The sequence below is a fragment of the Trichosurus vulpecula genome, chromosome 3 (genome assembly GCF_011100635.1).
Source record: "Trichosurus vulpecula isolate mTriVul1 chromosome 3, mTriVul1.pri, whole genome shotgun sequence".
NCBI classification, from domain to species: domain Eukaryota; kingdom Metazoa; phylum Chordata; class Mammalia; order Diprotodontia; family Phalangeridae; genus Trichosurus; species Trichosurus vulpecula.
In genome coordinates this window covers 42,276,563-42,301,260 of record NC_050575.1, presented here as the reverse complement: position 1 = coordinate 42,301,260, position 24,698 = coordinate 42,276,563, and the positions used below count along the sequence as shown (strand labels likewise).

At 36.8% G+C, this 24,698-nt stretch overlaps 1 protein-coding gene across 1 annotated transcript in view; it reads left to right on the top strand.

Moving 5' to 3' along the window:
* NID2 (nidogen 2) overlaps window positions 1-24,698 on the top strand; it is a 143,038-nt gene that overhangs the window by 36,838 nt on the left and 81,502 nt on the right. The window contains exons 4-6 of the mRNA XM_036750336.1: window positions 1,596-2,374; window positions 14,080-14,229; window positions 14,565-14,810. Coding sequence (XP_036606231.1) covers window positions 1,596-2,374; window positions 14,080-14,229; window positions 14,565-14,810 — 1,175 coding nt within the window. The remainder of the gene's footprint in view (window positions 1-1,595; window positions 2,375-14,079; window positions 14,230-14,564; window positions 14,811-24,698) is intronic.

Sequence of the window (24,698 nt, the reverse complement as noted above, 5' to 3'; positions counted from 1 at the left end):
GCAAGCAATATTTTTTCACAAACATTTAATGTATGTATGGTAGCAAAAATTAACTTTGATTTTTCATTCTTCCTCAAAATCACTTTTTAAGAATATCCTTTCTACTGTAATGGAAAATATAAGTACTATAGAATTCCAGATGAAAATAATGAATTTTTGTGAGAAAGTTCACTTGTTTTTATTCAATTCAATTAATTACTCATTTTCTGTTATGCATATTAACCTGTATTCTTTATTGATTGATTCTTGGGGAAATCCTACGGCTTTTGGCAGTGTAGAGTTTTTGGACATACCAAAATGAAATAAGCTGACCTTATTCTGTTTTTTAAAGTTTGGATTTGGGTACATAAATCAAATCCTAAATGATTGTAATAATAAAAATGTATCATTGTGTCCTATTAAGACATTATTACTAGACTACTTGTTATGCTTTAGTAGAAAACCAGAGGATGGCTAAAATACTCATTAGTAGACAAAACATTATTGTTACTACTGAGCTAATTGGATATGCTTCAGTTGAAAGGTGAAGAAAGTTTATATATAAAGTATTCTTTAGAAAAGAATACATAACTGTTCTTTAAATGGGGAGACTAGCAATTAACTCTCTGGACTAGAAATACTGTTTTAAAAGTTTCACAACTTCTATTGTTTTGATTAAGTTTCTTTCTGTTATGCCATATTAACTTTGTATTTTGCCATTTTCCCCATGGAACATTTTATATTTAGTCATTTTTCTATGCACTTTAGCCAAACCAGAATCGTAATTATGGAAATGAAAACTTTTTAGGGTAAAAATTAACTCAAAGGCTATACTTTCTATCCTGAAATGAAACTATCTAAGCCTACCCAGAAAAGGTGGAAATTTATCTTCAGAAATGGAAACTCTTTCAGCCTATTCTGAGGGAGAACTTTTTCCAAAAATTTTTTTCAAACTTTGATAGGGATTTATAGGCATTAACTTTCCCAATTATGTCAAATGATGCTAAAAATCCAGGTGAAGAGTGAATTATTTACGCATTTGGATCAATTATATTCAATGAATATTTACTAAGAATCCAAACTTCCTACCTGGTCCAATATCCTCATTTTACAGATAAGTTAAATGACTTGCTTAATCATCAGCAGACTTGATGAGATTTGACCCCAGGCCCTCTTAAACTAAGTTCAGTACTTTTTTGTCTTGTTTTACTGGATTAACACAAACATAAATAAGGCAAGATTCCTGCCCTCATGGAGTCTGGTTGTTTCTAGCCATCAATATTTTGCTGTCCTGTTGACAAGCAAAAAATCTGGTTGAAAAATAATAGGTTATTCACTAAATTTTTCAGCCAGATTTTTAGGTACTATATGCACACAGAGCTTCTGAAAGGATGTTAAGATAATTTATAAGAAGATTGTGCTATGTTCCCTTTAGTTATCATATTTGTTTGGTTCATCTCATTTTAAAACCAGTAAAAGCTATGGATTGAACCTGCTGATCTAGAGTAAAGTGCTTAATTATATTTTAAAGCAAGGTAAATTAACTTTACAAGAATATTCAAAAAATATATTTGTTAAATGTGATAGTTTCACCTAATTGTTCATTTTTAATTTAGAATAAGTAACCTGGGCATTCCTGGAGTATGGGCTTTTCACATTGGCAGCATATTCCAGTTGGATAATGTTGAACCTGCAAACTTCAGAGGAAACCTTTCCATAGCCCATTCTCTTGAGCATTTTCTTAACAATGCTGCAGAGTACAGTGTCCTGGAAAGTAATTATACTGAAGAAAAAATGGATTATGTTAAGGTTTTTTATAATAACAATGGTGATGAAAGTGAACACTCACGCACTGAACAAGAACTAGCATCAAACAGTCACAGCAAGACAGTTTTACTTGACTTACATGCCAGCTCTCGTAGTCAAGTAGATCACAGTGAATCAAATCATGATGGTATGTTCTCTCCACTGGACTCAGAGCTAAAATCCAAATTGCTATATCCATCACCTAGTCATTGGCCATCATCTCCCAAAACAGAATCTGACTCCTTGTATCATCAAATTAAAGAAGGAACACCAGAGAGGGAGGCATTTTTTCTGATATCACAAGGCCACACTGAGTCTTCTCAGCAAAAAGGAATTAAAAGCCCAGTTCCAACAGACACCAAGGGAGAATGGCTGGATCTCTTAGTAGAAGCTTCACCACTCTATCCTAAAAATGAAACTATCCAACCCTACCCAGATGGTGGAGCTATGTCTTCAGAAATGGAAGCTCTTTCAGACTATTCTGAGGGAGTTGTTCTTACAGATTATCATTTTCCAGAAAATACACCACCATTGAATCATGGGACGTATGTTATGGGAATGGAAGAAGATAGGAATTTCAAAACTGATGGTAAGTGTTTTATAAGTCTGGGATACTAAGACTTTGTTTTAAAATTAGTTTTGGTAGAGTTAACATTTTCCTATTAAGCTAATAAATTCTAAAGTTTGAAACTATCTTCAAAATCCTTTGTATCAAGAAATGGGCTGATTATTTTTTGCCAGATGTATCTAGGCAGACAGATTCTACTTTGAATCTCTTATCCACTAATAATCACTAATTATGTTATTAAAAGTCAGGTTCCATAAAATGAAGGGGAAAGAAATGGAGTTGCTGATTACTTCTAGGCTCAAAAGTATAATGCATTATTTTGAGTTTAAAGGTTTGGCAAAAATAAGCCTTTTCATTTTGCTTTTTGAGTCTTCAGTCAGTTTATATTGATGGAGTTCTTAATTATCTTTTTAAGTGCCCATGGATGAAGATTATCGAACATTTGTTTCTATTGTTTTGGTTTACTGCCTCATACTGCTGTGATATTTGTCCCCCTGAAACCCAGTCCTCAGCACTATGACCCATTGACTCCAGTGAGAGGCAAGGAGTAAAATACTGAATATATTCTATTTTGAGCAATTAGTTAATTAAGTAATATAATTTTGTATGAATTGACCAATTTCTCTTCCATCTCTGGATAATCATTTCTCTCTGATAATAGTTATTATGAAAATCCTTTTCATTTCTGCAGATGTAAAATCTTAATATAAAATTGATAAAGAAAATTTAATTTAAAGTAAAATTCATCATAGAATGATACTTTTGTATTCTTACTCATGAATAGTCAAATCAAAAACAGTAAGAGGTAAAAGGTAAAAAAGTAAATACTCTTAGTAAGCCACTCGTCCTAAGACAGACCTTCCTTTACCATCTTATTTTCCTTTTGCACTAGAAAAAAATGTAGAAATATACCATAATTTGAAAAAGACCTTCAAAAGGAGGGTACCAAGCAACTTTGGGCAAGTCACATAATCTCTTTGAGTATTAATGTTTTCATTTATAAAATACACATAATGATTTTTTATTTTTTATTTTAGTCATGGTTGTCACAAAGATCCAATTATATATCTGATTTTCAGAATTTCTATTTTGGGTTTTAATTGCAATTTTAAAAAGTGATTGCTTTTCTAATTATTCTTAGTTGTGTCCAAGTTCATTTATTGATGCATATATTTAGCAATATAAATTTTTCCCTGAGGACTACTTTGGTTGTGTCCTGAATTTTTGATATGGTATCTTAAGGTCATCATTTTTTTTTTGAAAAATTCAATTAACTTTTATGTATTTAGATGCTATGACATTTACTAAATATACATTAAGTTTTGGTATTATTTCATTATCTCTAGTTCCTTTCAGCATAAACTGGTTTCTCAATTTATTTCTTTGAATCATGTATGTTTTTCTGTTGTCTCCTTTGTGATCATGATTCTTATTCCTTTTTTTAAAATTTTTTTAAATTTGCCTGAGACATAATAAGTTTCACTTTATATCCTCATTTTAATTCTGTGAATATTTTAATTTAAGTAGCTTTTCAGTAAACAACATGTTGTTGGATTCTGCTTTCTAATTCATTTTTCTCCTTTTATTATTGAGTCCATCCCATTCACATTCACTATGACTATTATTTATTTATTTATTTCTGTTCATCATATCTTACATTTTTTTCTTCTCTTTAACACCGCCCCCACTACCTTCCTTACAAAGGAAGAGGAAAAGGTAAAGAAAGAAGAAATTTGATAAATACTAGTAATCTATAATTGCAGTGGTCCCTTTCTACTTTCCTGCTCCTCCTTTCCTCACCAAGCCCAGACTCTGATCAATGGTTCTTACAATTTCTTTCTTTTTAGTCCACACTTTATGATCTGCCAACCAAAGTTTAATTTTGTTTTCCTTTTGCAAGGTAAATATTAGTGATTAGGTGAGAATAGTCCATCATCCTATAAATATTTCCACCCACTAGTTAGCTGATGAAAAGGGGAGGCAGCTATAGCAGTGAGAATCCAGGAGTGTGCTGATAGAGGATTACAACAGGAACCTATGGTGTCTATGGAAACAAGCCCTTCTTTCCCTCTTTGTTCTAGATTCTTTGTCACTAACATCTGTAGTCTAGTGAAATATAATTTGCTTTGGGTTATTAATTGCTGTCCCCATTTATTATTTACTCTTGTTATTGCCTCGGCTAATTAAGAAAAACTATTGCTTGCTGACCCTAAGTTCGTAATGTCCTGGGGGACAGTAACCTATCTGTTCTCTCCAGTGAGAGAGATGGATTTGTCTACCATATTTATCCAGACTGCTCTACCATAGCAAATAATATTAAACACAAAATAAGTTTGCTTCTGCTACTAATTTCTGTTACAAAAGAATGGGATAACAGTAACAAGAGAATAAACAGCAAGCCCAGGCCAAAAAAAGGAGCATGAAAGGGTTGATTGGTATAGTTTCCTGAAAATAATAGCAGCTAATGCAAAATATTTACAATTACAGAAGCAAGAATAGCTTCCCTCATTCAGTCATTTCTCCCTAGTGAGAAAGAGGGAAGAGGGAATCTGAGAGAGATCTGTCAGTTACCAGAATCCCCTTTCTTCCAACTTAGAGGCAGAAGGGGAGTAAAGGGAAAGGAATCACCAATAATCTCTGTTTGCTATAAAATGCCAGCAAGGCCATGGACCAGTGGTAGCTGCATCAGAGCTGGAAACAGAAATTATCAGAGTCCGTAAAGAGGGCAAAGAAGTTCGAATTCAGGATTTTTAAAGGTCCTAGCTTCCTCTCTCCCCCTTCCTTAAATTCCTTATGAACAATTTGAGAGTATACCTGGTTCTATGATATCTGTGACTGGTTGATTTTCAGAGAAGAGTCTCCACAATAATAGTGATGCTGGGCTACACATGTGAATCCTAGCAGGACCTTAGCTCTTCAGCCTCATTGTTTTCTTTCTCTGTCCCCATCTGAGTTCAATACATTTCTATACCAAACTCTGTGTGTGTAATCTCTTCTCTTTCTCATCCCAATGAGAATACCTGATTACTAGAGCTTGGGCTGGCTTGTGACCCTAGTCCTGAGCTTAATTTGCCAGAATGCACACTGGCGTCTGTAGTCTGATCCCACTCCCAGAGTCCACAAGGCTTCAGGTTCATTTGCAAGGGCTTGTGCAGGTTTTTCTGGTGTGATTCTACTCTGATATTCTGTTGGCTTCTGACTATTGGGGTGGGGTGAAAGTCACCTGGATTAGGTGAAGGTCTGTGCTTCTGTTTCTCTTCAATTTTCTTTATCATTGCTCTATCTGGAGCCATTTTAATATATTTCCTGGGGTGGAAGTGGAGAACTGAGTAACTTTATGACTTTCCATATCACTATATCAACCAAAAGTCCTTTTCCTTGGATTCTTATTATCATCATGTTTATGGAGGATATAGAAATGATACTAATGAGAAAAATATTGGGGAAGGAAAGTGGATTACACTAAGCGTAAATAGAGGTAATCCATGTTGGAGCCAACACAGTTGTAAAGATGTTGATGGATTAATTCCCAAGGTATCTCAAGGAATGAAGATATCAAAGGATTGGAAAGAATTTCAGATATAATAATCCCCCCACCGTTCTAGAAAAATTCATCAAGAAGGTGTTAGCAGCTAACAACCTATGTGCCTACTTTTCCATCTATATAAAAAATTTATAATAATGTATACATTCACTGAAGGCATCTTTGACAGGAGTATTAATAGGGAAGAAGTAGGCTTTCACAGACAACATCATATAAGAGACCATATCTTTAACAACCCATCCTTGACTAAAAGAGATAGAGAATAGAAGAAATCCATTAGGCTTATTGTCTTTTTTTAATCATTTGATGCATTAGAGCAAAACACCACCATGAAGGTTCTCTTCCAACAACCTGTCTCTCATCCATATGTCAAAATTATTAAATATTCCTGGAAATATATAACAACAAAGGATACCTCATTCAAAAGACATGTAAAACAGAGAAGCATGCTCACCAAATGTGTTCACTAAAATGACGGAAGAAATCCAGCAAAGAGTTAAGTTGAAGAAAGGTTCCTATGTATATTGAAGTCTTCTAAATGATCCTATATATCTATGATGTTGTCCTGGGTGTTGTCCTTGAATACTAGAAAGTCCCAGAGAACTATAACCACTCAAAAGAGCTTGGTTTAAGCATCTACACAGGGAAAAATAAGGAAATGGGTCAATCAGTAAACAAACATTTATTGAGCACCCACTGTGTTAAATGCTGGGGATACAAATACAAAAAGAAAGACAGTCTCTGCCCTCAAGAAGTTCACAATCTAAGGGAAAACACACCACACAAAAGGAAAAACAGAAAAGGGGATGGAGGAAGGAACAAAATATCCAGGAATGTACATGATGGAGTTCTGTTCAAAGATCTAAAGTACTATAGACAGGGACTAAATAAAAAGGTAGCTAACCTGGAAGTCCTCTTTAAAATGGAGGTTTGGGGAGAAATTCTTTGCTCTGCCCTCCACTCAGAAGGGCTGAGACTACTAAGGATGTGTGAGTACCAAGTCCAATGCAGTATTGCCAGATGAAGTTTTTCCTGATGAGGTTCCTATGGAGCATGGCCATGATGAAGTCTAGTCCAAGGGTACAAAGGAGTGAAACTGGCTGGGAAATAAAGATGAAGAATGGTTACTGTTCAAATTTATGACATGCAGTTAGATGGACAACTTGTAGACCTCACCATATATCTCTTGACCAGTCTGTAATACTCTCCCATGGAGTCCCCAGAGAAGTGGACTCAAGCTTATAGAGCAAATGTAGCATATAGGACAACTCCTGAAAGTCCTCTTGCTGGAGTCTTCAAGATGTTTCCCTTGGGTATGGTATAGCTTTTCTTTTGAACACCTTATGGAGTCTTAGAGCTGCTGTTCCTCATCATATTGTCATTTACCATCTGCTACTCTAGTGATGCTGTTGAGATTAGAACATGGATGGGAAGTCTAAACTCATCAAACTTAAAAGATTCATAAGGTCCTCCAACTCATCTGACCAGACATCTTGAAATGCCTTGATTGATCTAAAGATGTCCAGGTCTTGTCCACACCTGCTACATGTTTATTTTTTCCTGGAGGGTGGAAGGCAGGGCAATTGGATTTAAGTGACTTGCCCAAGGTTACACAGCTAGTAAATGTGTCAGGTGTCTGAGGCTGGGTTTGAACTCAGATCCTCCTGACTCCAGGGCCAGTGCTCTACTCACTGCGCCACATAGCTTCTCCTGTTACATGTTTCTTGATGCTCATTTAATATGTATTCTCACCTAAAAAGATATCCTATCAGTTGTTTTAAGTGGGTGGGGTGACTTGATTGACTCAATAAATCCCTTCCCTTATAATTTTCCCTTAGTTTTAATATTTGTTGTCCTTTACAAATCTACTAGAGTATCTTGGGCAAAGATTATAGTCCTGAATCCTGGATAACTCTGTAGTGTTTTAGGGAGGTTCTGTATTTTTCCTTTTTGAATGCCTTCCCTGGTGATATGAGCTAAAAGTTTCAAGAATTCATAATCAACTTCCATAATTGACATTCTTCTATAATTCTGTATACATATTGACAAAGTTTAACAAAGCAATATCTTTTTTAGCAGTTTAATGCTGTTTGTTCCTTGCAGAAAAGCCTTCCTCCAACCAAAAACAATAAAGAGGAAAATACTTCTCTCAGAGGGACAGCCTAGTCCCTTGCAGAACCTCTAAGGCTCTCCTCATAGGACTTAGTGACCTAGAAATCACCTCCTTACATTTAGATGAGATACTAAACCCTTTGACTTAGTGCTTGTGTAGATGCACCTGGAATCTCTGTTTTCTCCCTCTATCAAGAGGCCTTTCTGTGTTCAGTTGTATTCCAAGGGGTACAACACTGTCTAAGGAGTACTGGCAAACTTACCATACCCCTTTCACACTAGTGTGCCCCTCTACTCTGCCCCCTCTCCCTGACAGGCCAGATTTAATTGGTGACCAACTTTGAAAGGGAATTAAAGTCAAACTTCTTGTTTCAGGAGGAAATCTGAGTCCCTAAGAGATCCCAGAGCATATGGGGCTCTCTTCACAGGAAATAGAGACCTGAGATAAAAAAGAAGTCACCCCATTAACCCAAGTGGAAGCTTAACTGTCCAGGGTAAGAACTCTTTCTTCAGGGCATAAATCCATCCAGATAGGGTCCAGACAAATTTTCTAGGTGTTTTTATTTTCTATAGAGTGATAGAAATTTCTTCAAGGATGTCTCATAAATAATCCCCTTCGAGGTCCAGGCAAATTTTATCTTGGTTCTAAAATTTCTTTCAATGGATCCCTGATACGGCAAAGGTAATCCAAATGGAGTTTCTAACTCATCCATCACTAGGACAAGCAGGTTCAGATAAAGAAAAATAAACTCAGAAAAGCCCTCAAAGATATGTAGGACTCCCCAAAATAGATTATGCATTTATGAGTTGATTATTCAGGGTTCCTAGGCCAGCAGGCAAATCTTAGCTTATGAGTCTATAAAGATTTCAGACAAGGTCTCTGGACTCATGTCACAAATAAGGCACATATTAAGTCTGCTAAGAAGATAAGGTCAACAATTATGTGCTATCATAGTGTGGTACAAGCAAACTTTCTAGACACTAATATTTTAAAGATATAAAATCCATACTTCTATGAGATACAATGCTCACACTGCATAGAGTAATAAAATAGATATCAGTACATAAACATTAAAACAAGCAAAAGTGATGGCAAATTTTTTACTTTTAAGGAAACATATCAGAAACTTAACAATTGTAGTCTAAGAAATATAGAAAATAGAAAAAATTAGGAAAAATATAAAAAAATAGGAAAAATGCTAACTTTTTCCTTGACCTAATGTATCCCCAAAACTAGGTGTCAGGGCAGCTAGGTGGTACAGTAGATAGAGTGACAGGCCTGGAGTCAGGAAGACTCATCTTTGTGAGTTCAAATATGGCCTCAGACACTTACTAGCTGTGTGACCCTGGACAAGTCACTTAATCCTGTTTGCTTCAGTTTCCTCATCTGTAAAATGAGTTGGAAAAGGAAATGGCAAACCACTCTAGCATCTTTTCCAAGAAAACCCCAAATGGGATCATGAAGAGTTAAACACAACTGAAACTGCTGAACAACAACCACGAAAACTAAGTGTCTAGGTTCCAGTTCCATAAATGGTTCAATGAGTCACTTGGAGCCCAAGAGTTCAAATAAATAATCCATTTAACAAAAATACATTCAAATAGCCCCAGGTAAAAGCAGTTGCCTCAGTGACAGCAAAGAGGTCTCAGGAGCTCCTTGGCAAAGTCCTAAAACCATTCATAAGTTCCTCTTAACCAGAGGGCCCATAGTTGGGTCCCAGGTCAAACAAACCTGTGGGCAAAATTAATTCAAACTGCCCCAGATCTGCATCAGTTTCCATATTCCCAACAATCCTGGCTGGCTATGGTGGAGTGGGAGATTAACTCATGCCTCTCCAGTTCCATCAGTATCCTGGCCCACTATACTTTACCCTCTGATCTCTGACAACAGTGACGTAGGTAGCCAGAGTGACAAATTCCATTTTCATTGCACAACAGCCTCATCCTTGCTACAAATTAGAGAGGGTCCCATCAAAACAGCAAAAAGGTGTCACATAGACCTCCCCAATTTCTGGACTTCCCAGAATGCTAGAACTCTATCTTCCAGTTTACTTAGCTACCTACAGCTTGCTTATAGCTGAGGCTGCTGCTGACCCACATGCTCTATGAGTGCTTCCTGCTCACTGGAGCCACATATTCCATTCTACTGTTTTTTCTGACCCACTTAGCCCAAAAGCCCCTGGCTACTTCCTGGTGGGAGTAATCTAATTCTCATTCCCCTATGGAATTTAGGTCAGTTTTTCCTTAAAAGTTATAGAAGACATTCTTGAAACTTATCTGGCTCAAGCGTAATAGCTTAGGCCATTCATATTACTTCCTGGTTGCCTGAGTACTAAACAACCATGAGGAGTTCCAGGGGTTCTGTGATTCTTGGCTGGCAGACCATGAAGGTAACTCAGAAGCCCGGAAACTTTGCTCAGCGGAATCAACTTGAGGTATTCTAAATGCAAATCTTTGTTGAATATCCTTTTCCTATGGTTAAGTAAATTTCCTTTTGTCTGCTGAATAACTGATGAACATCATCTCTTTCATTCCAGAATCAAACATCCTTCCTGGGATGATGTTTCTTGCAGAATTTTCATCCCTGGTATACTGTATCCTTTCTTTATATGTTTGAAATATGCTTTCACCAAATCCAATAAGACTATTCTTGGTTTACCTCTTCTCTATTAAAAAAAATCTAAGATGGAATGGTGTTGAGTTTTCATTAACATGTGACATGAAAAAATGAAGAGGAGCCTTACTCTCCCGAAATGCCCCAACAAGGGCACCAAATCAAGCCCCTTAATCCAGTCCAGGACTGCACAAAGGACAGTCAAAAGACAGTCCTTGAAGATCTTGCCAGCACAGCTAGCATGAATGCATGTGAAAAAGCATAGTACAGATGGCAGACAAGAGCAGTGGTGCAGACAGGGAAGCCCCAAGGGGGTGGAAGACCATGGCAGTGCCCTGATTGTTGTAGTCTGGGAGAGACGGGAGAACATGAACTTACTAGGGAAGCCTTAGGGAGGACTGAAGCCCACATAATGCCCAGCAGGGACAGAAGACTGACAGACATGATGAGAGGCAACCAACTATAAAGCTCTGACCAGGGACACTGAAGCTGCCAGTGCTTTGATCTCACACCAACCAGAGGAGAGTGAAAGCCAGTGACAGGAGCACAGGAAATGGAGGTCACAATCAAACAAAGCCTGATTACCCCATGCATGAATATGGGAAAGGGTGAAGGATTCCCTTACCATAAAGTTCCAAATCAAGCTATAAGGCTGAAGATATGGGTTAGCAGAAGAATACACTAGATGCAATGATGAAAAAGCATAGATCATGGCACTCCCCAAAGGAAAATCCAGAAGAAGAAAGGAATTTCACAAAAAGTACAAATGAGGCCCTGGGGATGAAGAGAGAGATATGACATAGCCATGAGGACTTCAAGAGTATCAGAAAGAAAAGAAACAAGTGAAGTTATCCATAAAACAATAAAGGACAGCTGAATGGATTAGAAAGCAAAAGTCAGTAATATGTGATTTACTGAAAAAAAATAGAGATGTGAAACATAAAGATTCACATAGAGTTAAACTCTGGGGTTAAAGCAAAATATATTATGCTTCAGTTGATCTCAAAAAAGAAAAGGATAGAAACATGATCTCAGAAAAGGCAACTAAAAATAGATATGGTTAAAATAAACACGGAAATTATAATTTTAAAATGTGTCACATGTTATGACAATAATAATAATGAACATTCATATTGTGCTTTAAGGTTTATAAAGTCCTCTACATATGTTAACTCATTTTATCCCCACAATAACCTTGTGAAGTAGGTGCTATTATCATGGCAATTTTATAGATGGGGAAGCTGAGACCAGAGAAGTTGTGACTTGCCCAGAACTGTAAGTGTCTGAGGTAATATTTGAACTCAAGTTATCTTTTTTCCAAGTCCTGTACTCTTTATCTAGCGCACCACCTAGCTGCCCAGCTAACATAACATCTAAGTACTTAAAGGAAAAGTAATTCAAAATACAAAGAGAAATAGACAGTAAACTATTAGTTGAGGACTTCAATATATTCCATTTCACGGCAAGACAAATCTAGCATAAAGCTAAACAAACAAACATAAAAAGAAGTTATGAGCCTCAATAGAAATTGAGAAAAAATGAAACAGTAGATTGAGCACTAGACTGTCAGGAAAGACTTAAATTCAAATTTAGCCATAGACACTTACTAGCTATGTAACCCTGGACAAGTCACTTAAGGACTGTCTGCCTCAGCTTCTAATCTGTAAAATGGAGGTAATAGTATCAACTACCCCTCAAGGTTGTTGTGAGGATAATATTTGTAAATTTTAAAGCGTTGAATAAATGCTAGCTATTGCTACTACTTCTACTACTACCACTACTGTTACTACTACTATTATAACTACTACACTACTATTACAAATGCTGAATTGGAACAGAATTAATATACATATTTCTCAGTAGTAATGGTACTTTTAAAAGAAGTGACCATGTTCAGAGTATAAAAACTTCATAAATGCATGAAAGTAGAAAAAATAAGCAGATCCTTTACTAATCCTAATAAAACAAACATTATAATCAGTAAAGAGACGTTAAAGAAATGTTTCACACTTGAAAGGAGACTAAATAATTTAATCCTAAAGCATTCAAAGAACATTTGTTACTTGTTAAAGAATAAGTCATAGAAACAACAAATAATTTTGTTAAATAAAATGATACTAAGGAGACATCATATGTAATGCTAAAGTAGTTCTTAGGGGAAGTTTTTGTATTATTAAGTACTTGAGTCAACAAAAGAGAGAGAGCAAATAAGTTAACTAGGCAGGCAACCAATCAAATTAGAAAGAAAAACCCAGCTAATCAAAAATTCCAATTAAACATGAAAATAGGAATTCTGAAAATTAAAAAAAATATAAACAAATTGAAATAAAATATATAGAATCAATTGATAAATAAAACAAGTTTTAAACCAGTTTTAAACTTTTTTAACCATTAAATCATTAAATTATCTTTTTAAAAGAGAAAATTAAATTACAATATGAAAATGCAAAAAGAAATATCAAAAAATGAAGTAAATTATCTGAAACAACTTTGCCCAATTGTATGATAGCAATAAAATGATAAACAAGTTAAATGAATGTTTATAAAAATATGAAATATTCCAATGAAAAGAATAAAAACAGACTATTTAAATTACCCAGTCTTAGAAAAAATAAATTTAAAAGGCCATAAGTGAACTTCTCAAGAAAATAATTCAGGATCAATTGAATTTACCAGTGAATCCTATCAAGTATCCAAAGATTATTTAATTCCAGTAATACATAAATTATTTGCATAAATAGAAAAAGAAGGTATCTTACCAAGTTCCTTCTTTTACAATATGTTCTTGAAACCTAAACCAGGGAGGGATAATGAGGTGGAAAAAAGCTAAAGACATATCCCTAGTAAACAGTGATTCAATACTATTAAATAAGCTAACAAAGAGACTATAACAACATTTTAAAATGTATTTCCAGAAATATAGAGCTATTGTGTATTGTGAAAACTATAAACATAATAGACCATATTAATACCAAAACAAAAATGTAGAAAAAACACTTGAAAAATTATACCATCTATTTGTATTTTTGAAAATCAGAAAACATAAGAATAAATGTACCTTTTCTTTATATGATAATTCGTTTCTCTCCTACTATTGTAGGAGATTGTAAGCTCTTCAAGGGCAGAAATAGTATCTTGTTTCACTTTTATCTTCCCCAGAGCCTACCAAAACACCTTGAAGACTTAAAAAATGTATAATGTGGTTTTTTTCCGAGTTTTTGCCTTATAAATTAAGCAGTAGTAACAATCTGTCTTAGTAGGCATTACTTGTTTTCTAGCAATCAGATTTGTTCCCCTCAGTTGAATGTTAATGCTGTAACATTCAAAACCCTATTTTTGTATTTTTTTCAAACATACAAATAGCAACTGATTTTGTGGTGGAGTTTTCTTGACTCAATTGGAAGGTGCTATTATTTTTAATTTGGTCTTTTTCACATACATGTACTTTATTTTCAGTATTCACACATCAAGCTACTATCAAGGAAACATGTGAACAGAAACACAGAGAGTGTTCCCAGCATGCTTTCTGCACAGACTATTCCACTGGCTTCTGCTGCCACTGCCAGTCCCAGTACTATGGAAATGGAAAGCATTGCTTGCTAGAAGGTAAAGTGTTATAGGCTGGTCTTGTTTCAGTTTTTCAAGGGTCTCTTGGGGACTGTATGTAGACACATCAACTCAGAGCTATGTTGGGCTGTTTACTGAGAACTTCTTCCTCTCATCCTTTTTATATACCAGTTAGCCCCAGAGTTGAAGGAGAAGGAAACATGAAGCTGAAAGTAGATCATTCAGTTAATTATAAGAAGTCAATAGAGGAAGAAGTAGAGATTTTTCACTCAGAATTTAGTTTTTTTTAATGATCTATGGAATTCACTTCTCTTCACAATCCCTGTCTGTCATTACTGTGGATACTGAGAGTAACTCTACTTTCCATCTTTTAGGAGCACCTCACCGAGTCAATGGGAAAGTGAGTGGTCATCTCCATGTAGGACATACTCCAGTGTCCTTCAGTGACGTAGACCTGCATGCCTACATCGTAGGAAATGATGGGAGAGCCTATGTAGCCATCAGCCACATCCCTCATCCTGCAGCCCAGGCCCTGTTGCCCCTTACCCCAATTGGAGGCCTCTTTGGCTGGCTCTTTGCTTTCGAAAAACCAGGCTATGAGAATGGTTTCAGCATCACTGGTAGGTAGCATGGTTCATCTCTGGGAGGTCACATGTTCAACTGAACTTTAGATTATTATTTCCTGTAGTCATGTCCTAGGTTTTTAGTACAGTCTTGATGATGTCAAAGTTGTTTTGTGTTTATTCCATCCAGCACACATTTACAAAGCATGTGCAAGGAACTATGCCAGGTTCTAGATACAAAGACAAATAATAGAGCTTTCAAAGAAGTAAGGAAGATGAAAATGCATATGCAAAGAAGGTGTATAAGGTAGAATATGATAAGTATACAAGAAAGGTAAAAGTTTGGTAAATGTTTGGTTTCCTTCACTAATCTGAAGCCTTACCATGATGTGGAGATGACCTTGGGTTCTCAAAGGCTGGTTCAGTGGAGTATAATTTCTAACTAAGAAAGGTTCAAAATATAATGACAGACTGTATTTGTTGTCTAAGAACTAAAATACCTAAGTTCATAAAGGCTCATTACCATTGCTTAATACTTTTTGCCTTGTCAAATCAAATTGCCTATTCTAAATCTTCATCCATTTTTTTTTAAATTTCGTCACAGCTTTTGATATTGTTGATCACAACCTTCTCCAAGATATTCTCTCTTCTCTAGATTTTTGTGACACTGTTCTCTCCTGATCTCCTACACTTTCTTTGTTAAAACTTCATCCATGTCATGACCACTAACTATGGGTATTGCCCAGTGGTCTGACCTTGGCCCTCTTTTCCCTTTCCTACTATTGGTGATTACTTCAGCTCCAAAAGAATCAATTGTTGTCTCTATACAAATGATCCTTAAATCTATTTGCATACATAACTTCTATTTTGAGAGCTAGTCTCTCATCACCAACTACCTATTGGACATCTCAAATTGGATGTCCCATAGTTATGTTAAATTCAGAAGATCCAAAACAGAGATCATTATCTTCCCCCCAAATATTTTGAACATTGTTATTACTATTTTGGGTACCATCATCCTCCCAGATACAGCCTTCTGCCACCATCTCACATCCCTTACTCTTCTCCAAAATTTCAACCACCCTAGTGCAGGGACTCATCACTTAACACACTGGGAGTCTGCCTGTCACAAGTCTCACCCTTACTCCATTCCCTGCTGTACTCAGCTTTCAGATTGATCTCCAGATTGATCCTAAAGTCTAGGTTTTACCATATCACCCTTCATCCCCCATCCAATAAATTCAAGTGGCTTCTTATTACTTCCAGGGTCAAATACAAAATTTTGTTTAGTATTTAAAGCCCTTCATAATCTGTCCCTTTCCTACATTTTCAATCTTCTTATACCTTACTTCTTTTACATAATCTGTGATCTAATGACATTGGTCTTCTTGCTTTTCCTTAGACAAGACATTCCGTTTTCTGAAAATCAAAAGAATTTTTATGTAACAAAATCTGAGTGGCAATAACAAAAATGGAAATACCATTCAAAATAATTCTAAAATGTAGAAAATATTCAGGGATTAATCTACAAAAGCACATAAAAATTCTATTGATTTTTGTGGATATATTTTTGTAGCCTGAATCTTGGCTTAAAGTACTATTTCAAATAGCACTTTTGCTGATTCCCTAGGACTTTCTAAGCAAACCTTCATCTTATCATGTTAAAAGGGATAGTTTTAAATCCTCTTTTGCCTATCTTTATCTCTTTAATTTTTTTCTCTTGTCCTATTGCTATTGCTAGCATTTCTAGACCTATATCAAATACCCTAACCTCTATATTCCTGAGTTTACTCATTTTCTACCCATTCTTCCACCCAACCTCAGCTCCACAGAAATGATCATACCCTTGACTTTGCCATCATCCACAAGTGTTCAACTTCCAGATTCATAAAGCCCATTATAAATTTATCTTACATGATCTTAACTGGACCCTCACTGTGTCAATGAAATAATGTTTTGCCTCTCTAATTCATTCATTGTATTACTCTTTTCCACACTTTTTCATCCTTGATTAAATCTCCCATGACTGTCCCTCCCCCCACCCTCTCAGCTAAAAATTTTGCCATGTAGTTCACTAAAAAAAATTAGCCCATTCACTAAGAGCTTCCTCTTCTTCCCATTGTTCTCTTATGTCACTTAGATGCCTTCCACAACAATCTCCTCCTTCACCACTGCCTCACCTTCATGTGGGCAATGAAGCTGGAGAAAGTCACAGAACTATGATAAATCCACTGCAAATTTATGTTACATAATCTCAACTGGACCCTCACTGTGGCAATGGAATGTGATCCTTTCCCATACCAAGGCAAGCCCCTCTTTGTGCAGAAGTTATCCCATTTCATCTTGTCTTCTCCAGAAGATCACCCATTCTCACTCATATTCAATCTCTGTCTTCTGAATGCTTCTCTACTGCTTACAAGCATATCCATGTCTCTTCCATGCTCAAAACCCCCCTCAATTCATCATGAGATCCCTTCTAGCTGTTACGTTATATCTCTCCTGAGAGCCTCTGACTTTCTTCAGGTCCCAGCTAGAACCCAGCCTTCTATATGAAACTTTTCCTGATTCTCCTTTAGGTTAGTGCCTTCTCTCTAAGATTATCTCCAGTTTATCCTATCTCTTTTTTGTGTATTGTTGTTTACTTATCTCCCCCTTTGGACTTTGAAGACTTTGAGAACAAAGAATACATTTTGCATTTCTTTGTATCCCAAGCACTTAGCACAATGTCTGGCACATAGTCAATGCTTAGTAAATATCTTCTTGACTTTACTTGAAGCTTGTGGGGGGGGGGGTGCATACTCTTTGTGTGATACCAGAGGCAATAGGGAGCCATTGGAGTTTATTGAGTAGGGGAAGGGATGATATGATCAGAACTGCACTTTGGGAACATCACTTTCCTAGCTAAATGGAGGATGGATTGGAATGGCAAGAGACTTGAGGCAAGCAGACCCATCAGCAGACTATTGCCATAATCAAGGCATAAGGTGATGATGGACTGCACTAAAGTATTGGCATTGTTAGGGAGCATATTCAAGAAAGTTGCAAAGGTAAAACTGATAGACATGGAAACAGATTGGATATGTAGGGGAGAGATAGTGTGGAGTTGAGGAAGACTCCTGGTTGTGAGCCTGAGAGACTCAGAGGATGGTTTGCCTTCTACAGTAATAGGGAAGGTGGAGGCAGGAAAGAAGAGGGGGAAAGAAAATTACTTCTGTTTTTGGACATATTGATTTTAAGATATCTCCTGGTCATCCAGTTCAAGATTTCTAAAAGGCAATTGGAGAGGTAAGATGGGAGGTCAGCAGATATTTTGGAGCAGGATAGGTAGATTTGAAAGTCATCAGCATAGAGATGGCGATTAAATCCGTGGGAGCTGATGAGATCACCAAGGGAAGTTGTATAGAGGGAGAAGAGAAGTGGATCCAGGATAGAACCCTGAGGGACAGCTATGATTGGAGAGTTGATCTGAAAGAGGATCCAACAAAAAGAGATGTAGAACAAAAGGTCGGATAGGTAGAAGGAGAACCAGGAAAGAATGATACCTTGAAAACCTGGAGAGATGAGAGTAAGAAGCAGAAAGTGATCAACAGCATCAAAGGCTGCAGAAAAGTCGAGGAGGATGAAAATTGAGAAAAGGCCATTGGATTTGGCAACTAAGAGATAAATAGTAACTTTAGAAAAAAACAGTTTCAGTGAAATGATAAGGACAGAAGCTGGATTGTAAGGGTCTAAGAAGACAGGAGGAAGAAAGAGTACCTGTTGTAGATAGATTTTTTTCAAGGAGTATAGCTTCAAAGGGCAGAAGAAATATAGGATAAAGCAGGGACCAGAAGGATCAAGTGAGGTGTTTTTTTTTCCAGGGTGGGAGAAGCATGGGCGTGTTTGCTGGCAGTATGGAATGGGCACTAGCAAGGAGATGTTGAAAATAAGTGATAAAGTGGGAATGACAGAGGGGGCAATCTGTTGGAAGACATGGGATGAAATGGGATCCCTTGAAGAAGTAGAGGGGTTAGCCTTGTTAAGGAATGAGGCCACTTCATCATGTAAGATGGGGGTCAAAGAAGGAATAGTGGCAGAAGGTATATGAATGATGTGAGATAAGGAAGGGAGAAGAAGAAGGAGCTCACATCAAGTGCCTTCAATTTTTTTCTATAAAATATGAGGCAAGGTTCTCAGCTGACAGAGGACAGGAAGGGGGAACCATGGGAAGTTTCAGAAAAGGTTTGCAAGAACTACTGTGGACAGTGGAATGGTTGAGTGAAATAGTAAGTAAGGGAGATATGGTAGAATTGTTTAGCAGCAGTTAGGCCTCACTTGAGGTTGTGTAACCTATATTTGTAGTGGACCCTGTCAGACTGGATATGTGATTTTCTCCATTGTCATTCAGCAGCATGTGTGGAGGAGTGAAGGTTCATGGCTGGTGGAAGTGATCCAAGGCTGAGTCTTCTTGGACTTAGTTGGAAGTATGATAAGGGGGCTAGGGATTCAAGAGAGGAGGACAGTGTAAGGCTGAATTGGTTCTTTTTTTGGAAATATAAATTTTATTTTTTTCCTATTAATTTATTTTTAGTTTTCAACATTCACTTCCACAAGATTTTGAGTTCCAAATTTTTTCCCCATCTCTCCCCTCCCCCCACCCCAAAACAGTATGCATTCTGATTACCTCTTCCCCCAATCTGCCTTCCCTTCTATCATGTACACCTCCTTCTCTTATCCCCTTCACCACTTTTTTCTTGTAGGGCAAGATAGTTTTCTATACCCCATTGCTTTATTTCCTAGTTGCATGTAAAAACAATTTTTAACATTTGTTTTTAAAACTTTGAGTTCCAAATTCCTTCTTCCCTCCACACACCGCCCCCCCCCCCATTGAGAAGGCAAGCAGTTCAATAGAGGTTATAAATATGTAGTCATGCAAAACACTTCCATAATAGTCATGTTGTGAAAGGCTAACTATATTTCCATATCTTCATCCTGTCCCACCCCCCATTTATTCTGCTCTCCTTTGACCCTGTCCCTCCTCAAAAGTATTTGCTTCTGATTACCCCCTCCTCCCATTTGTCCTCCTTTCTATCCCCTTCCCCCCTACTTTCCTGTAGGGTAAGATAGATTTTCATAACCAGTTGAGTGTGTATGTTATTCCCTCATTAAGCCAAATCCAATAAGAGTAAGGTTCACTCGTTCCCTCTCATCTGCCCCCTCTTCCCCTCCATTGTAAAAGCTTTTTCTTGCCTATTTTATGTGCAATAATTTGCGCCATTCTACTCTCCTTTTCTCCTTCTTTCAATATATTCCTCTCTTACCTCTTAATTTTATTTTTTAGATATCCCTTCATATTCAACTCACCCTGTGCTCTATGTCTATACATATATACACACACACACATACTTGTATATGCATATATATATACACATACCCACACATATATACACATACATGTGTGTGTGTATACATGTGTGTGTGTGTGCTCTCCAAATACCCTAATACTAAGAAAGGTCTCGTGCATTATAAATATCTTCTTTCCATGTAGGAATTTGAACAATTCAACTTTAATAAGTCTCTTATGGTTTCTCTTTTCCATTTACCTTTTCATGCTTGTCTTGATTCTTATATTTGAAAGTCATATTTTCTATCCAGCTCTGGTCTTTTCATCAAGAATGCTTGAAAGTCCTCTATTTCATTGAATGTCCTGAATTGGTTCTTGACCAAGGGGTCAAGATGGCAATAAAAGAATAGTCTGTATAGTACAAGGGAAAGCGCCTTGGAAGAACTGAGGAGTCAAGGGGTTGAAGGTCATGAAAAGTAGGGTTTTGTGAAGGAAAGGAAGATGTAGACATGAAAAGGCAATAGATGGTCAGATAAGGGGACTAGAATTTTTGAACATGGGGGTAGTACATCTGAGAGTACAAATCAAGATCAAGAGTATGACCTTGTGTGTAAGCTAAAGTGGTATGGAGAAGTGGCTCATGAAAAGACTGAGGAACTGAGTAATTAGGAAAGAGAGGGTATCCACAAAAAAAAACATTGATTTACCTATAGGCAAGTATTTTAAGGTTTAATCCATGGTGTTTCAGGTCTGTTACCTTAGTTCAGCTTCTTTTATTTAATATCTATTTTTCACCTTTATCTCTTTATGTATTTATTTTGTTACTTGTACCCTGCTTAGTGGCTGTATTTGTTTACCTTTCTTCTATTTCTGTTTCCTGGGTTTTTTTTTTCAAAGCAGATAATATGCTCACATATTTTGTTGTTGTGGTTTTTAAGAAATACTTCAAATGCCTCTCTTTTATTTAATATTCATCTTTTCCCATTGATAATTAGGCCTAGGCTTGTGGGTTATCACTCATGTTTGCATCTCAAGCTGCTTAGTTCTTTGGAACACATCACTCCATTCCCACCTGTGGTTTTTAGTTGGTGCAGAATAGCATTGTGTTATTTGAATTTCCTTTCCATTACATTTGAAGGACTTTCTCCTGGTCACTTGAAGAATTTGTTGTCTGTCACTGGAATTTGTTAAACTTAACCACAATGTATCTTGCAGTTTGCCCTCTGATGATTTCTTTAATTCTCCATCTCTTTTCTGAGTTCAGAAGTTCTGGGCAATTTTCTTGTATTATTTCCTACATTATTTTGTTCAGGTTTTTTACTTATCATGTTCATTTGGGAGACCTATGATCCTTAAATTATGCCTATATAGCCTGTTTTTGAGATCAGTTTGTTTTGGTTTTATGTTGTTGTTCAGTCATTTTTCAGTCATGTCCAACTCTTTGTGGCCCCATTTGGGGTTTTCTTGGCAAAGATACTGGAGTAGTTTGCCATTTCCTTCTTCAACTCATTTTGCGCGTGAGATGAGAAAACTAAGGCAAACAGGGTTAAGTGGTTAACTTTCCCAGGATCACACAGCTAATGTCTGAGGCTGGTTTTGAACTCAGGAAGGCAAGTCTTAGTGACTCCAGATCTGGCATTCTATCCACTACACTTGTGTTCATTTTGAGGCAGACTTCTTGTATTATTTCCTGCATTTTTGTGTTCAGGTTTTTTTTTTACTCGTCATGTTCATCTGGGAGACCTATGGTCCTTAAGTTGTCTCTATCCTGTTTTCAAGATCAGTTTGTTTTGGTTATATAGAAATCATATATTCTTTATTTTGGAAATTATTTTTTTCACGAAGCAAAAATCTACCTTCTTTTCCTCCAACTCCCTCTCTCACCTTCTCCACCCTTCCAGTTATACATGAAAGGAAAAAGAAAACCCTATTAAAAACATGTATAGTAAAGCAAAACAAATTTCTACCCTATGTCCAAAAATATGTCTCATTTTGCCTTCTGACTCTTTCACTTCTCTTTCAGAAGGTGGTTAGCATGTTTCCTATTAATCCTCCAGAATCATGGTTGGTCATTATGCTCATCAGAGTTCCTAAGTATTTCAAAGTTCTTTGACTTTACAGTTTTGTCGTCTTTGTATGTTCTAGATCTGCTTATTCCACTCTTTACCAATTCATACAAATCTTTCCAGGTTTTTCTGAAATCATTTCCTTCAGCACAGCAGTGCAATACCATAGCCAATTCAGCCATTCCTCAGTTAATTGCTACTCCTCAGTTTTTGACTGCCTGCCACTGTAAAAAGGAGTTGCCACAAATATCTTTACATATTTTTAGAATTTGATTTGCTTAGGGCTAATCCCTCTCGTAATCTGCCCTCCATCTAATTCTCCTCCCTTCTATTTCTGTGTTGAGTGAAATGTATTCCTATACCCAACTGTGCATGTGTAGTCTTCCTTTCTTTGACCAGTTCAGATAAGAGTAAGGTTCAAGTGTTATTTGCTCTTCTCACTCCTTCTTCCTTATTTGTATAGGCTTCTATATGTATACCATATGATGGTACAATAGGAATAATATTCCTAATCTTCTTCACTTTCCTCCTCAGTGTATTCCTCTTCTCCTCCCTTTCCATTGAAATCATTAAAACATAATACAGTTATTTCTAGGCCTTCTGTCTAATTGGTTGTTACCCTTCTTTCTTGAAGAGGACCAAAATAACATTGCTATGTTGAAGTCAGGGTACACAGTGTGTTTTACTGTGGCTGATCAGACCAATACGAGCTCAGAAGGCTCTACCAGAGGTCAGGCACAAATAGTTCACGTGAATATTCAGAGTGATGTCTCTAAATCTGTGCATCTCATTTCTTTTGAGCTACTGAGATTCTGCTTCACTTATAGACCACAGCACCTTCTTTGATGCAGACATGCCATGTTGGGTGGTCTTTGCCCATGTCTCCCACGTCACTCTATCCATTCCAAAATTCTTCATAGAGACCTTGACAGTCTCCTTCTATAATTTCTTCTAACCTCTGTGTAAGTGCTTGCCTTATGTGAGTTCTCTGTAAAGTAGTCATTTAGACAAATGTATGTTTGGCATTCAATGTGGCCAGCGCATTGGAATTGTGCTCTCTGCAGTAGTATTTGAAAGCTTGTCAGTTAAGGTAGAGAAAGGACCTCAGTGTTCAGTACCTTACCTTGACTGTTGATCTTCAGAATCTTCCTAAAACAATTCAAATTGAAGTTACTCAGTTTCTTGGCATATTGCTGATATGATATGATATGATATATCCAGGTTTCACAGGCATACAACAACGAGGTCAGCACAACAGCTCTGTAGACCTTCTGTTTGGTAGGCAATTTAATTCTTCTTCTCTCCCACACTTTCTTTCAGAGCCTCCCAATCACTGAGCTATAGCAATTTCATCATCTTTGTGTACATCCCTGGAAAGTATGCTGCCAAGGGAAGTGAATTTATTCACAATTTTCAAAATTTCTCCATTTGCTATAATGATGGTTCCACATACAGATGGCGCTGTCTGATGGAGAACCTCCATTTTCTTGGTGTTGTTAAGCTAAAATTAAAACAAGCAGCAGAGAATTAGTTCATACTTTGTTGCATCTCAGCTTTAGAAGCTCCATTGAACAAAAAAATCATGCCCCAACTCTCCCTCCTCTTTAGTCTTAACTTGTAGCTTTTTTCAAGTTAAATAATTGTGAGGATTTTAATTGCCCAATATGCAAGAAAAAACACTGAGGCATAGCTCTGAGCCAATGGCACTTTATTAGAGGGTCCATGTACCCTCTAATGAAGTGGACCTCACATCTTCTTCATGATCTGAGATGCTCCCTTCCAGGGCCTTATTTTTATAAGGTTTGATATTAGATTTGATACTTGAACACTCTGGAGGGACTACACAAAATACAGAATCCCATTGGTTGATAGTCCTCACTTCAAGGGCTAACAATGTTGTATCAGCCAAAACATGATATGTCAACAAGGGGGTTTTGGATTGGGTGAAGCATGGGGCATCTCCACAGACTAAGTTGTCATAAGATGGTGACCTGCTCATGTTGAACAAGAGAAGGGGTCTGGAGGTACAAAAATAAGTTGGAGGACTTTCCATGTAATTGAGTCACCTCTGTCACATTAGGCTTGGTCACTATAACAAGTTGAAACAAGAGTGAAGGGCCTCTAGTTAGCTTCCTATGCTTAAGCAAGTGAGTTTAAAACCTTCAGTTTACAACTCTATGGCCTAATATATAGAACTTATAATCACTACCCCTATGAAATCATATCAAAATGATTAATACTGATTAGAATAGAGTAGGGATCCAAATGAATCATTTCTCATATTCCCTACCTTTGGTCCACAGAAAGACTCCAATCTTTCTTTGGATTGTTTCAATCTAAATGCATAAAGGGCAGTCCTCTAAGGGAAACACATTGATTAGAAACCATTTGGGAGCACTAGGCTTTGGTAAGTAATCTTAATGGAAAATAATGGTGCAATCTATTTCTTAATTTAATTTCCACATCCCTTTCATCATTCCATCATATCGTAAGTTTCAGAGTCCCATCTCATACAGTTGTCCAGTGTCTGAAACTGTACTATAGTCCTGTGGTCTT